This window comes from Parus major, chromosome 1, assembly GCF_001522545.3.
Source record: "Parus major isolate Abel chromosome 1, Parus_major1.1, whole genome shotgun sequence".
Lineage (NCBI taxonomy): Eukaryota > Metazoa > Chordata > Aves > Passeriformes > Paridae > Parus > Parus major.
Genome location: NC_031768.1, coordinates 37,138,621 through 37,151,232, shown reverse-complemented (window position 1 = coordinate 37,151,232; position 12,612 = coordinate 37,138,621). Strand labels below are relative to the sequence as shown.

The window sequence follows — 12,612 nt, the reverse complement described above, 5'->3', positions numbered from 1 at the left end:
GTTTTACATAAAAACAGTTTGTGCTTATGCCAGGAAGTAACAGCCTAGTTTTCCAAAGATAATTTATACTTTTACAACTGTACAAAAATGTCAAGGGGTTCTCTCCACATAATGAAATAGTGTCTTTGTTTTAATTTGTAATGCAGTTACAATCTGTTAACTTTTTCCCCTTGTGTCCAAGCTTTGTTCAGAACATAGTTAGAATGAAAAACATACAATTGACTTTTTTGGGTCTGTAAGAATAATTTTTTGTTGGTTTACATAATGCAGCTTTTGAACAGCAGTGTGTAACAATTAGCCAAGGGATGGAAAGTTTCTACACCTCTTTCCCTATTCTGCTATCCTTTCTTCCAATTTAAAGCAAGAAATGTATTATGCAGATATTGATAAGTACTAGTGCAAGACTAATAAATACCATTGTGAAGTCACATGTAAAAGGGTGACTGCCTTTGAGCATTAAGACACTATCCCTGTTTCATCATGAGGCATTCAAAAATAGGATGAGGTATGTGTCTGATACAATTTTGTGTAAGCCTGCCTGGTGACTTCAAGAAACTTAATTAATTTCCCATTAAATGAGATAAATTGCTATAAAAATAAGCAACACTGCACAAATTGTATGTGTCTTAAAGCAGATTCAAATTCCATATGTATATTCATCTGTATGTGCAGGTAGGCATTAATATGAAGATACTTATTAAATGGAAAATGAGACCTTGAATCTGTTCCTGGAGGGAACTTTTTTTCCTGTGGTTAGTTTTGCTGTGAATGCTTTGAAGTACAAATAACAATCATTTTATGTGTTTTACATATAAAGTACTAGATGTTAAAACACCAGAGAGAAATCTAAATTGAAATCTTGAAGCCAAGTTCACTGTTAATTAAGGTCTTTGAAGAGGTGCCTGTTTTGATGGCACTGTGCTTGTTTATGTGTGTAGTTTGTAGTTCAGTTAAAAGTAAACCCAGTGAAGCTTATGTGACGCCACAGAGTACATTGACCAAAGTGCCTATCCTCTATGCTTTGCAATTTCCCAATACTGCATTTCTTTTTAGTGGATAAAATTGAAAGTTTCCTTAAAGTAATATTTTCAGTGGATAATATGCTCACTTGCTCTCTGTCTATAGCTCTCTATCTTCTTATAGTTATATGTAAAATTGAAATCCAGTACACTACTCTAGGAATTCTGTTCCGCACAGAGAGAAATTTGAATAAGAAAACAGGTTGGAAAGAGCTGCCTTTCTTCTCCTTAATCTCTAATGATGAATATTTCTGTAATGGCAATGACAGTGCCATTCTGAGATCTTCTGGTACCTAGGGAGTTGCCAAGTATTATCAAGGATCCTAGTGTTTGCAGATAAATAAAGAAGCCTTCAGTTCATCTTAATGCCCTGTAATAGTTAGGTAAATGTGATAAAAACCCAGACTTTATTTATCCCATGAAATTACTTTGAGGTCTGTGGAGAAGTCTGCTCTGTCAGCTCTTTTGAGAGGAGGGTGCCTGGGTCTGAAGCTCATTGTTTTCCTTTCTGTGGTCATAGCTTGTAAGGCTTGCAGAACCTCATGAGACCAAAAGTAGTACCTATGTGAGAGAATGGGGAGATGACATTTTACTGTTGATGATTTAGTGACATAGGGTTAATCTCTCAAAATGCAAGTGTTCAGTCACATAAGTGAGATTTTGTTAATCCAATTATGTTTGGTTTGAAACTTAAACAAGAGTTGTAGAGCCTTCTCATATAGATAAGGCTTGAGAATGCAGAGATCATCTAGATACATAACTCCAAAAATATGCTGCAGGTGAAATGAAAATGAACTTTCAAAAAGGAAATCCTCAACCCTTGGAAGAATATTTCTTAGAAAGCCAGGTTTCTTTCTTAGGAAAATAGTCTCAGTAGAAGATGTCTTTTAGAAAATACTGTAAATTAAGATTTTTGTGCTGAACTAGCTTCTTAGACTTTTTAATGTTTGGTTTGCTTTAGTGAACTATATTGTTGCTTTCTACTATTCTAATTCCCTTAGTCATCCCCTCACCATGTTCCTGACCTCTGTATCTTCCTGTGTGCACTTACTTCCATGACCTGTTTTGTCATGCTTTGGCCTAGGTCTTGTTGGAGGTTCTTTTAGGTGTATTGACTGGTTGTCAGCACTTCATACTTGCAATGCATGTGTGGAGCTAGTTCCTGTGAAAACTACACTTTAATGCAGATTAGTTATCTAAACTAGTTTTCAAAAAAAAGTATTAAAATGTCCATATTGTGATTCTGTGATTACATATTAAGTAGCTGTACAAATTGTTTTAAGGGAATATTTAAGTCATTTTTACCAGTATTGTTCAGTAACCCACAGCAAGATGCCGGTTTGTTTGAGCTAAAAGTTCAAATAAAATTTTTTTGCAGCATGGTTTTTGAATGTTTCAGAAGTGTAGTGTTGAAGTCCATTATTGCAGTTTCTGTCACCATTTTATTTAGTATTTAAATAACTTTAACTCCATCTTGTATACAAGGTGTTTATTTTGCAACACAATGCTGATCTTGTTTATGGGAAGCATTCCCACAAATGTATTCTGGAATAATTGGTGAGAATAATTAAATTGCCACAGTAATTGAATATGAAGCTTAATAATTTGCAACAGAGTAGTGGTATCTAGACAATTTAATCTTATGTGGTCTTCACTGTGAAGTATCTGGTATGTGAAGTAATGGGACACATGCCCTCGCTGTTTAGGGAGAGGCTTGTTTAAAGATTGCAACATTAAAACCAAAATGATCAAATGGCCTCACCCAGCAGTTTGATGTTTCAGAAGCCCTGGATGGAACCTAATGCTACCTTATTTGCAAATTTATATGTAAATTTTCAGGAAATAGACTTCAAGAACATGGTCTGAGTTAGGATTTTCCTTTTAAATAACTGTAACTGGTTTTCTCATGGTGGTTATTGATTAGTGTAGCATGAACTCAAACTATAATGATATTTCTATGCTACCATTTAAGGTTTAAAAAAAAATCTTACTGTTGTGTCTACTTAATTAGAACTGAGATACAGGTGAAACTGGAAACTGTGACAGCAAACTGGAAATCAGTTGACTGTGGATGCATCAGCTAATTCAGTATGCACATGGAAGAAATAGTATCTTGGGAGGAACAAACATATCCTGTGACATGTTTCATGTTTATCCTACTGTGGTACTATTTTTTAGAATTCTGCCATCTTTATTCATTTATTGCCATATTTGTAGGATAGGATCTCTATCTTTTTTTCTCTTATCCTTTTAACCAAGTTATTTGCTTTTTTATCAACAAACAAACAGAAAAGCACCTTCCTTATTCCCTAACTAATATTATGTAAAATTATGTGAATGTAAAAATGTCACAGTGGCTAAATTTTAGGTTTTCTTTTCTTATACCTAATGTGCTGTTCTAATATTTACATCCTTGCATTGCTTAGTATAAAAACTTAAAGCAGTTCCTGAATTTTTACTGTCTAATATCTTTACTCTCAGAACCCTTACCTACTGTATGTGTAGCTCAGAGTAAGTGCTGGCTATGATTTAGCTTTCATATGACATCAAAAAAAGTGTACTGTATCCCTCTGAGTATGTGTCTCTTTTCCCACCTCCAGGATGTCCTTACTGTTCATTATCATCTGATACCGTCACCATCAAAGAGTAAAAATGGCAGCAAAGAGAAAGAAAAAGAACAGGAAAAAGAAAAAGATGCAAAAGAAGAATTTGCTGAAGCTTTAAGAGACCTAAAAATACAGTGGATGACCAAGTATGTCTGCTGTCATTATTGCACAAGTTTGAAGTTCACAAAAATACTCAGAATCTGTACTTTCATGCTATATCCTCCTCTCTTCTAGGCTGGATACCACTGACATGTATAGTGAGTTGAAAGAAGCATTTCCTAATCATCTTCCTCTGTATGTTGCAAGACTTCATCAGCTGGATTCTGAAAAGGTTATTTAACACTTCGTAAACTTGATTTGTCTCAACACGCTCATATAGCCTAATGAACTAAGTCTTTCTTTGTGCAGATTTGAATTTGAAGTGACTGTACTCGGTATTAAAAAGCAGAAATTTCTAATTAGAGTGACAGGTGCCTCTCAACTGTGATTTACTTAACCCTACAAAATAATAAATTACTTACTTAGTCTACAACAGTTTTATTCTGAATGGTGGCTACTAAGACAAACACACATCCTATTCTGTTCCTCTTCTGGACTGGTAATTTCTCCTAACAGAATGACTCAGCTGAGGACACTAACCCTCTAAAGTGTCACAGCTAAATCCAGCTTCCCTCCTCGTCCTCAAAAATGGGAACTGTCAACAGAAGAGTTTACATGTGTTTTTTTTTTTATCTTGAAGACAAACACCTTTTGCATATGCCACTAGCTTGAATATTTTTCTTTTCTTTATGATTCTAGTTCTTATTTTATATTTATTTCTGAATTTAATAACTGCTACATTGTATAAGAATACTGATTTGTACTGAAAGGTGATTTTCTTTCTGTAAAGGCTGCATTTTGCATAGTCCAACCTCATATTTCACAGTTTGTTTTCAGTGAAATGGACTAAGTATGAAGGAAATCTTGAAAACCTTCTGGGGTGTTTTAAGCAAAATTTGAATGAAGTGGAGAAAAGAACATGCTGAATTACCAAATGTTATTTCTGCATAGCTTTACAGTCACCCTAATGTTAGTAGAATCAACAACGAAGTAGTGTGATTTCATGGTGCTGAGCATCTTTGTTCTTCTTTTAGGAACGAATGAAAAGACTTGATGAAATTGTTGAAGCTGCAAATACAGTAATCTCTCATATTGATCAAACAGCATTAGCAGTGTATTTTGCCATGAAGACTGATCCCAGGCCTGATGCAACTACTATAAAAAAGTACCTACCCAGTAAATAATTTTCCTGCATCCTATTTCTGTAGTCTGTGTAATTTGTCTCTGCATGTAAGAAATGGAATGACTGCAACCTTTTTGATAATTTGTGGGGGTTTTTTTGTGGCATGAGCAATTTAAAATAAGACTACACAGTTGTTGTGTTCTCTTATTATATCTCCAGGAATCCAGGGACATAGAAACTTTTTTTGTTTTCTGGGGTTTTTTTGTTTTGTTTTGTTTTTTGGTTTGTTTTTTTTTATTGTTTGGGGTTTTTTAATTCAATAAAATAAACAAGAATTCTTCCAGGAGTTAAATGTATCAGAAAAATGGGATATTAAGTTGTTGTATCAAGCTTAATCTAAGCACAGAGAGACCCTGAAGTATTAGTACAAGTATCTGTTTTGAATGCTACTTGCCTTTTCTTTATATTTTGCAACCTTTCCCGTTTATATTTAAAGACAAAATTGACATCAGCCTAAGAAGTAACTGCTTCCAAGAGATTTCATTTGTGAAAAGTGTGATGATCATGCCTCAGAATATTTTTGAGACCTATTGTTCTTTAGTTTTAGATTGTTCCTCTGTTCTGTCAGTATATATATTCTTAGGGAGATAGTATTTTGAATGTGACACCTTAGTCTGGAGAATTAAGTGATGGATTTTGCTGTGTGTAGCATGGTGCTGTTTTAGTAACAGAACAGCAGATCTGAATATTAGGCCCTTAAAATGGGAGATGTATCTTTGTTGATTATTTATAAAATATCAGATTTCAATTATAAAGCTAGTCTGTGTGTTCTAGCTATCCTGAATCCAGATTTGTGTGTAATTCTAGAATTACTGATATAAAAGCAAAGCCTTGACATAATAAATTTAATTCTAAACATTTCTTGGTAAAGTGATCCATTAGGTCATGTGTTTTGAATATAACATCTGAAATTGAACACCAAATTCAATGGTGCTTTAAATGGATGCAATTCCTTTGAAGTCAGCAGAACTATATCTGCTTATCTTAGTGGTGGATTCGACTTTCTGTTTATAATGCCAGGAACTATAAAGCTGTATTTCTAGGTGCTGACTTTCTTTTAGAATCCTGAGTTGCCCTTACCTTAAGTCATCTAAGGCATTTAATACTTCAAGAATGATTGAGTATCTTTAATGCATAGTGTCTTTAGGTAATCTTTTATGAGTAGTTCAATTTACAGTAAATAGTCTTGTGTACAGCCATAAACTTTTTTAGTTTAAACTGAGTTAGCACTGTTTCTGTTCTTAAGGAGGTATCTGCAGAAGATTCTAAACATTTTTCATACTGGATTTTTTTCTCCCTAGTGAAATGGAAAAACAGAAGAGTACTTTAGTGGATGCACTTTGTCGAAAGGGAAGTGCGCTGGCTGACCAGCTTCTTCATCTGCAGGCCCAAGAAGGGGCTGCTTCCAGTGATGCAGAAGGCAAAGATGAGGATCATGAGAGCTGCTCAGAAGCATTGACAGAAACATTCTGGGAAACAACAAAATGGACTGATCTTTTTGACAGCAAGGTAAGAGACCAGTTTTTTTTTTTATTTGCATGTTGGGTTTTCTAATGGTTTCTTCTGGAATTATGCACTGCCTTTATGTGCACAGCCTTGTACATTCCTGCATCCTACTTTTCCATGATGTCCCCATATGTTGTGCTTCCTTTATGACCTTTTTCCAGAGAGGTTTTGCTAGGCCTGTCAAATCCATGGTAAGCCCATCTCTGTTCAAGTGAATGTAGAGGTTAAGGGAAGGGTGTAAGACAGTACCAGATTTCCACAAAAAAACTGCTTCCTTTATTGAATTGTTGCTTTCTGTACTTTCGAGGGAATGTTTTTGATTAACCTCTGTGCTGTGTGTAGCTGTACACACAGAAGTGTGCAGCATCCCTACCCTGTTCAGTCCTGCATGCTGTAGCCTCTTCCACACTATGAGCAAGAGAAGTTTTGTGTTTTGCTGCCAATAATGTCTGTAGAGGTAAAGGAAGAAACCCTTGGAAATAATTACGCTTACATATTTATTAGCACAGACTTCCCTGACATTTCAGAGTTCCTGATCTTGAGAGCTGAATTTTTTTTCTCCTTCATTCAAGATGGCAATTACAGAAGGGAAAAAATAATCCATTGTTGGAGATTAGTTGTGTAGCTTTTAATTTAGAGAGGTTATGTCTTTTTATTTTTAACTTTTGAGCTTTTGATGTTAATTAGCTTCTGAGCTTAACTATCATATATGGCTGTGTTTTAGTGGAAGATGGAGTGACCAGGATGTTTGTTGATGGTAATGTAAAATTACCAAAGCACTTCAGATGGTTACTAAAGAAGACCTTTTAAGAGTAGAGGAAAAAACAAAATAAAACCTTTAACTTCCTTGACAGTAGACAAACTTTCTGTAAGAACTCATGGTTTAGGTGGAGGCCTGGTCAAGAAGGTTGATGATGCTTACCCTCCTTGCCTTAATGTTTATGTCCTTGTACACATACATCTTTTCAGCATATCTCTTCTAATTGTTAACTGACGGTAATATCATGTAGTGGATTTTGTGCTTCAGTCATATTGTTTGGCACATGATTTTCTTGCTGTCTGTCTGTAAATGCAGTACTTTGTTCCAGCATAGTAACCCCTGGTTTACTTCTGTCTCCTGTTTTATTTTTTAAAGCTGAGGGGAATAATTTTAGTGGAAGAATGCCAGTATAGACATTTTGTTGAGATTTTCACTCTTTGGCTTTTATTTCAAGACAAGATAGCATTGTTGAGCTGCATGCTCTGGGCCTGGCATAATTAACTCTGCTTTGAGTTCTACGGATTAGGAGTTGAACCTCTCTCTTTGACTGTCTTAACCATGGAGTTGTCAAGGTGTATATTCAGGTTTTGCTCTGATTCTTCTGTATTGAAGATCAAAACTTCTCTAGATTTTTGTAGTATTTCATATGGAAATAACTTCCATCCTGTTTATGTAGTACATTTGTCTTCTTTTTCCTACTTTTTTGAGTTTTATGACTCAAATTGAAATCCAAACTGATTGACTGTCATGAGACCTACAGAGCTACTCACAGCGTGCAAAAAACAACAGTTCCGTAGATAAAACAAAAGCGTTGCACAGAAGCAAAACAAAACAAGGAATTAATTCACCACTTCCCATGGGCTTGCAGGTATTCAGCCATTTCCAGGAAAGCCAGGCTCCATCATATGCAGCCATGATTTGGGAAGACAAACACCATCACTCCAAACCTTCTCCCTTTCTCCTTACTCAACTTTATGTGCTGATAACGGTGTCATATGGTGTGGGATATCCCTGTGGTCAGTTAGGGTCAGCTGTCCTGGCTGTGTCCATTCCCATCTCCTTGTGCACCACCAGTCTTCTCACTGGTGGAGTGGAATGAGATGCAGAAAAGGTCTGGACTCTGCAAGCACTGCTCAGCAACAGCTAAAACATTTCTGAGTTATCAACACTCTTTGCAGCACAAATAAAAAACACAGCCGCATCCCAGCTACTGTGAAGAAAATTAATTAGCCCATCTTATACCAGCACAGGTTCAAAGTGGAGCAGTCAAGTCAGATAGGGGATAGAACTTGCATGGATGTCCTTCAAAGGAGAGGTGCCAAGAGACAGTTTCTGAAGTTGGAGTTGAAAGTGTGGAGCTCTTGTTTTATGTAGACATGGCTGTATAATATTGCCATTCAAAAGATGGAACATCTGGGTGAATAAGGATGGAAATCAGGCATTTAAATACTGCACTGATCATTCAATTATATGTATATATATGACTTTAGATAGAAGCATTGCTCTAAGTGTGCTTAGTTCTAAGCTTCCTATAAAGTTGATGCAGCTGTCAGTAATTAAAAGGCTAAATTTTTGAAAACCAAGAGAGATAATTTTTTTGATTGTTTCTAAAGAGGAATCAGGAGCAGCATCAGTTTTCTGTGTGTTTCTTCTCATGTTCTCATAAATAAAGTACTGTCCCTTGTTTCATCTCTCCTCTGCAGATGTAGTGTCTGGACACCACAGGGCATTTGGTAGTTCTTTGAATTGTCTGTTTGTCATTGAAGTAACCTGCTTGTTGCCATATTGTAGCAAGTATGTGGGGAAGTAACTTTAATTTTGATAATAAGTGCCCTTGTTCATACTTTCAGCTATTGTCTGAAGATTCATTTTCAACTAAACTTGAAAGAAAATATTTATGTCTCCTGTGTACACAAGTTTTCAAATGAATTCCAGTTAAGACAGCTTTATGCATCAAGTAGTTGATTGATTATGCTAACATGTTTATGATAGTACTTTAGTCCTTTTTCCTAGGACATGGCTTTAAATTTTGTAGACTAGAGTCCTCAGTTTTAAACACAACTGCTACAGGAGAGTAGTAGGATGCTGTGTGTTTATTATTGGGAATGACCGGTCTGTGGAATGTAATGCCCCTCAACCTTTGTTAGCCGTGGAGGAAAAGCCAAAAGTCACACTTAAAAATAAGTAAAAGCCCACGCCTTTCCATCTTACCTTTTAAACATCTTTAGCCTGGACTGGTTTTCCTGATACTGTTTGCATTGTCAGGTGCAGCTTTCTCTTCCAGCTGATTATATTCAGTCACTGCCAGAAATGTGTTGCTGGATTCCCTTAACTCCCTTTGCTCAAAAATATGGGTTCTTTTTTTTTTTTTTTTTATTAATGTAATTTTTATTTGTAATAGGGCAGTTAATAGAGCAGAGAATAATCAAACTTAGCTAAGAAAGCCTAGTTTATTACTATAGATGTATATGAGCCTAAAAAACTCATTTGTTGGAAATTGTCAACATTACAACTTCAGTATTCTTACAAATAGCTGGAGCATGTTACTAGAGATTGTATTGTTTAACCTAGTAATTTAACTATATGTAAACATAGGTATATTTTAATCAGCTCTTTAAATGATTAATTAATTGATTATACAAGTCTGTTTCCATAGGTGACAACATTAGAACACTAGAAAAGTTTCATTAGGTGTTTTGGTATTTCTGGATTTAAACATGCATTTTAAAGAGTGTTTTCTAGCTTTTAAATACTTCAGCCCCGCAAATGTCTTCAGAGAGATCATTCCAGCATTTTACTGTCCTAAATATGAATCTTTGTAACCAATGGCAAGTTAGGCAGCTAGTTAGGAGGTGGACATCCAAACACTTTCATGGGTCTGGCTCCTAGCACATTGTGGTATTCCAGACCATTAGTTTGGGGATAAAGTATCTAACAATTTTTTTTTCCCCCCCCAGTACCCTAGAAGTATGCATTGCCTTTTGTCAATATACTTCTGTTGCTCTCTACAATTTCTGACCTGTATTGCTTGTTACACAAAAGCTGGCCTTCTTCATTACATAGTTATGAAATAATATCAAATACTTTGAAGCCATTACTATTCTTTCATCTAACAATTTGGTTTTGGATACTACAAATAGGTTTAGTTGGTGGTTTTATATATTCAGATAGCAGCTGTTTTCTCTGTTATATCTTAGTAGAACTCCTTACATTTTCCTTACACATATCAAAGAATCATAACCTTTATTTCTGTGATCTTACAAAGCTTGCAATATTTTATCTATAAGGCTTAATTTGGCCAATATGCGTACAAGCTGTAAAGTACTATTTCTTACCTAACATCTTTTGTTTGTAAACAAATTCTGATTTTAAAGCAAGTCATGCATTGTTCATAGCTTCTTAAGTGCTAATGAATTTTTAGTAGTTTTGCTGAACTTGTATACAGTTGATTGGGGGTTTTTTTACAAACACTAAGACACAAATTATTGTCTTATGTCAAGAGCTCTTGGAGCATTGCTTTCAACCTTTTGGTTCAGCAGAGAACTTTTTTCTCATTTAGAAATACCCAACCTTTTATTTGGCTGGAGCAAGGGTATTTCGTAAAATGCTTTGTTTTCTTGCCACAAAAACTCTAGGAAGCCCTGTTACGAAAGAAATGCTGTCAAGTGGCTTTCCTCCTGCCTTTATCACTGATGTTCAATAACCATTCAAAACTTACAGGGTCAGGTAAGAGCTTTCTTCATAGAGCAGTGACATTATTTCTGGTTAGCCTCCGAAATGTTATATTTGCTGAGAGCTCCAATGCATTTTTCATTTGACTTTTTTTTGGTTTTGGTTTTTTTGTTTTGTTTTGTTTTGTGGTTCTATCATCTTTTCCAGAAGACAATTTTTTTTTTTTAAGCTTAGTTTAGCCAACTAAGTCTGCTAATGGATCCACTGAACAGTTATTTAGAAATGTTTGCTAATTTGTTTTGCTTTAGGAAAATATCCAAAATAATTGGATTGAGAATGCAGCATGCAGAGTATTTTTCCAATAGCAATATTTGGAAAATTGTATATGTGAATGGTGCTGTATGCTCATTGTTGCATATATGTGTGTGTTGTAAGCTACAACAGCTTAAGTGAATATTTCAACACAGTAAAAGAAGTATTTGAAGACAGAAGAAGAATGAGCAGCTCTTGAGTACTTTGGCATAGTATCTTGAAGCTTCAAAATTAATCCTTGACTTGCTTGATAATTAAGTTTATTTCTTTTTTATATTTTAACTATTTCTTGATCCTGCAAAATCTTGTGCATGTGATTAACATTAGGTGGAAGTGTTCGGGCTGCTAAAACTACACAGGTCCTTCACTCCTTGCAAGATTGAGATCTCTGGTTCCGTAATGTTTATATTCTTGAGAAATATTTTATTTTTTTCTGCAATGCAAAACATATTTCTGAACATCCTTGAAGGGTTTTTATTAGCTTTTCTTAATGGGATATTTTAAGTGGGAAATCTTCAACTTTTATCGTGGAGTCAGAGCAAAGGAAAAATGTAATGAATGAGGGAAAATGAATAGCAAGCTCTAAAAAAAGATTTCATAAACACTGCCAACAACAGACACACTGCCATATTCACCAACTTTACTGCTATGTCACTCTTCAGTAAAAAATAAAAAATACCTTGTTTCACTATGAGTGTTCCAAAGGGAATATATGAAAGTGTCTTGATTGCTCTAATTCTTAGTGCTGCAGCTGGTGAAATGGTTTGAACCCTCTGGCAACACCCTGAACGCTGTCAGTGTTTAGGTATTAAGAACCTGATCTGTTTTACATTAGGTAGACACATTCATTTTCTCACATGAACTACTGCATTGGTAAGGACTGTAAGGTGGTTTTTTTAGAAATGATATTATCAAGAAGGAGGTTTTTTTATACTCTCTTCTTAAAAAATTACCAATAGTGAGGAGCTGACCTAAAACCTGAGGCTTGTCTTCATGCTTACCTGTCTTCATTGCTTGTTTATAATTATGTACATTTCTCTGTCTTTGTCTGTATATATCATTCACTGTGTACATTCATACTTGTTTCTGCAGTAAGTTTGTGACTACCTAGGAATTAAAATTCTCAATTTGCTTTTTGCTTCTCTGGGTCAAAAATATACCTGCTTGGTTGGTGATTCTTTAGTTACCTTTTTAATGTGCTATATAGTTGCCTGTAGAGAATGAAAATCCAAAGAAGCCAGAAATGTGACAAAAAATTAAAATAGTGACATTTGTGTTACATAAGTTCTGAAGTCAAATATGTTTGCAAAGTCAGAAATAGTCTCTAGGAAGTTCATGTTTATGATTACTACTGTGAATCATGCTATACTGCAAATATCTCATGTGAGTGTTTTACCTGCTACCTGAACAGAGTTTGATATTACTTGAAGCCTTGTAAGATACTAAAATACCTAA

The 12,612-nt window shown here is 35.1% G+C and overlaps 1 protein-coding gene across 2 annotated transcripts in view; it reads left to right on the top strand.

Annotated features, from left to right (window-relative positions):
* TPP2 (tripeptidyl peptidase 2) overlaps positions 1-12,612 on the top strand; it is a 53,557-nt gene that overhangs the window by 36,829 nt on the left and 4,116 nt on the right. For both annotated transcript variants that reach the window (XM_015634157.3, XM_015634147.3), the window contains 4 exons: positions 3,620-3,771; positions 3,860-3,956; positions 4,759-4,889; positions 6,209-6,416. In XM_015634157.3, coding sequence (XP_015489643.1) covers positions 3,620-3,771; positions 3,860-3,956; positions 4,759-4,889; positions 6,209-6,416 — 588 coding nt within the window. The remainder of the gene's footprint in view (positions 1-3,619; positions 3,772-3,859; positions 3,957-4,758; positions 4,890-6,208; positions 6,417-12,612) is intronic.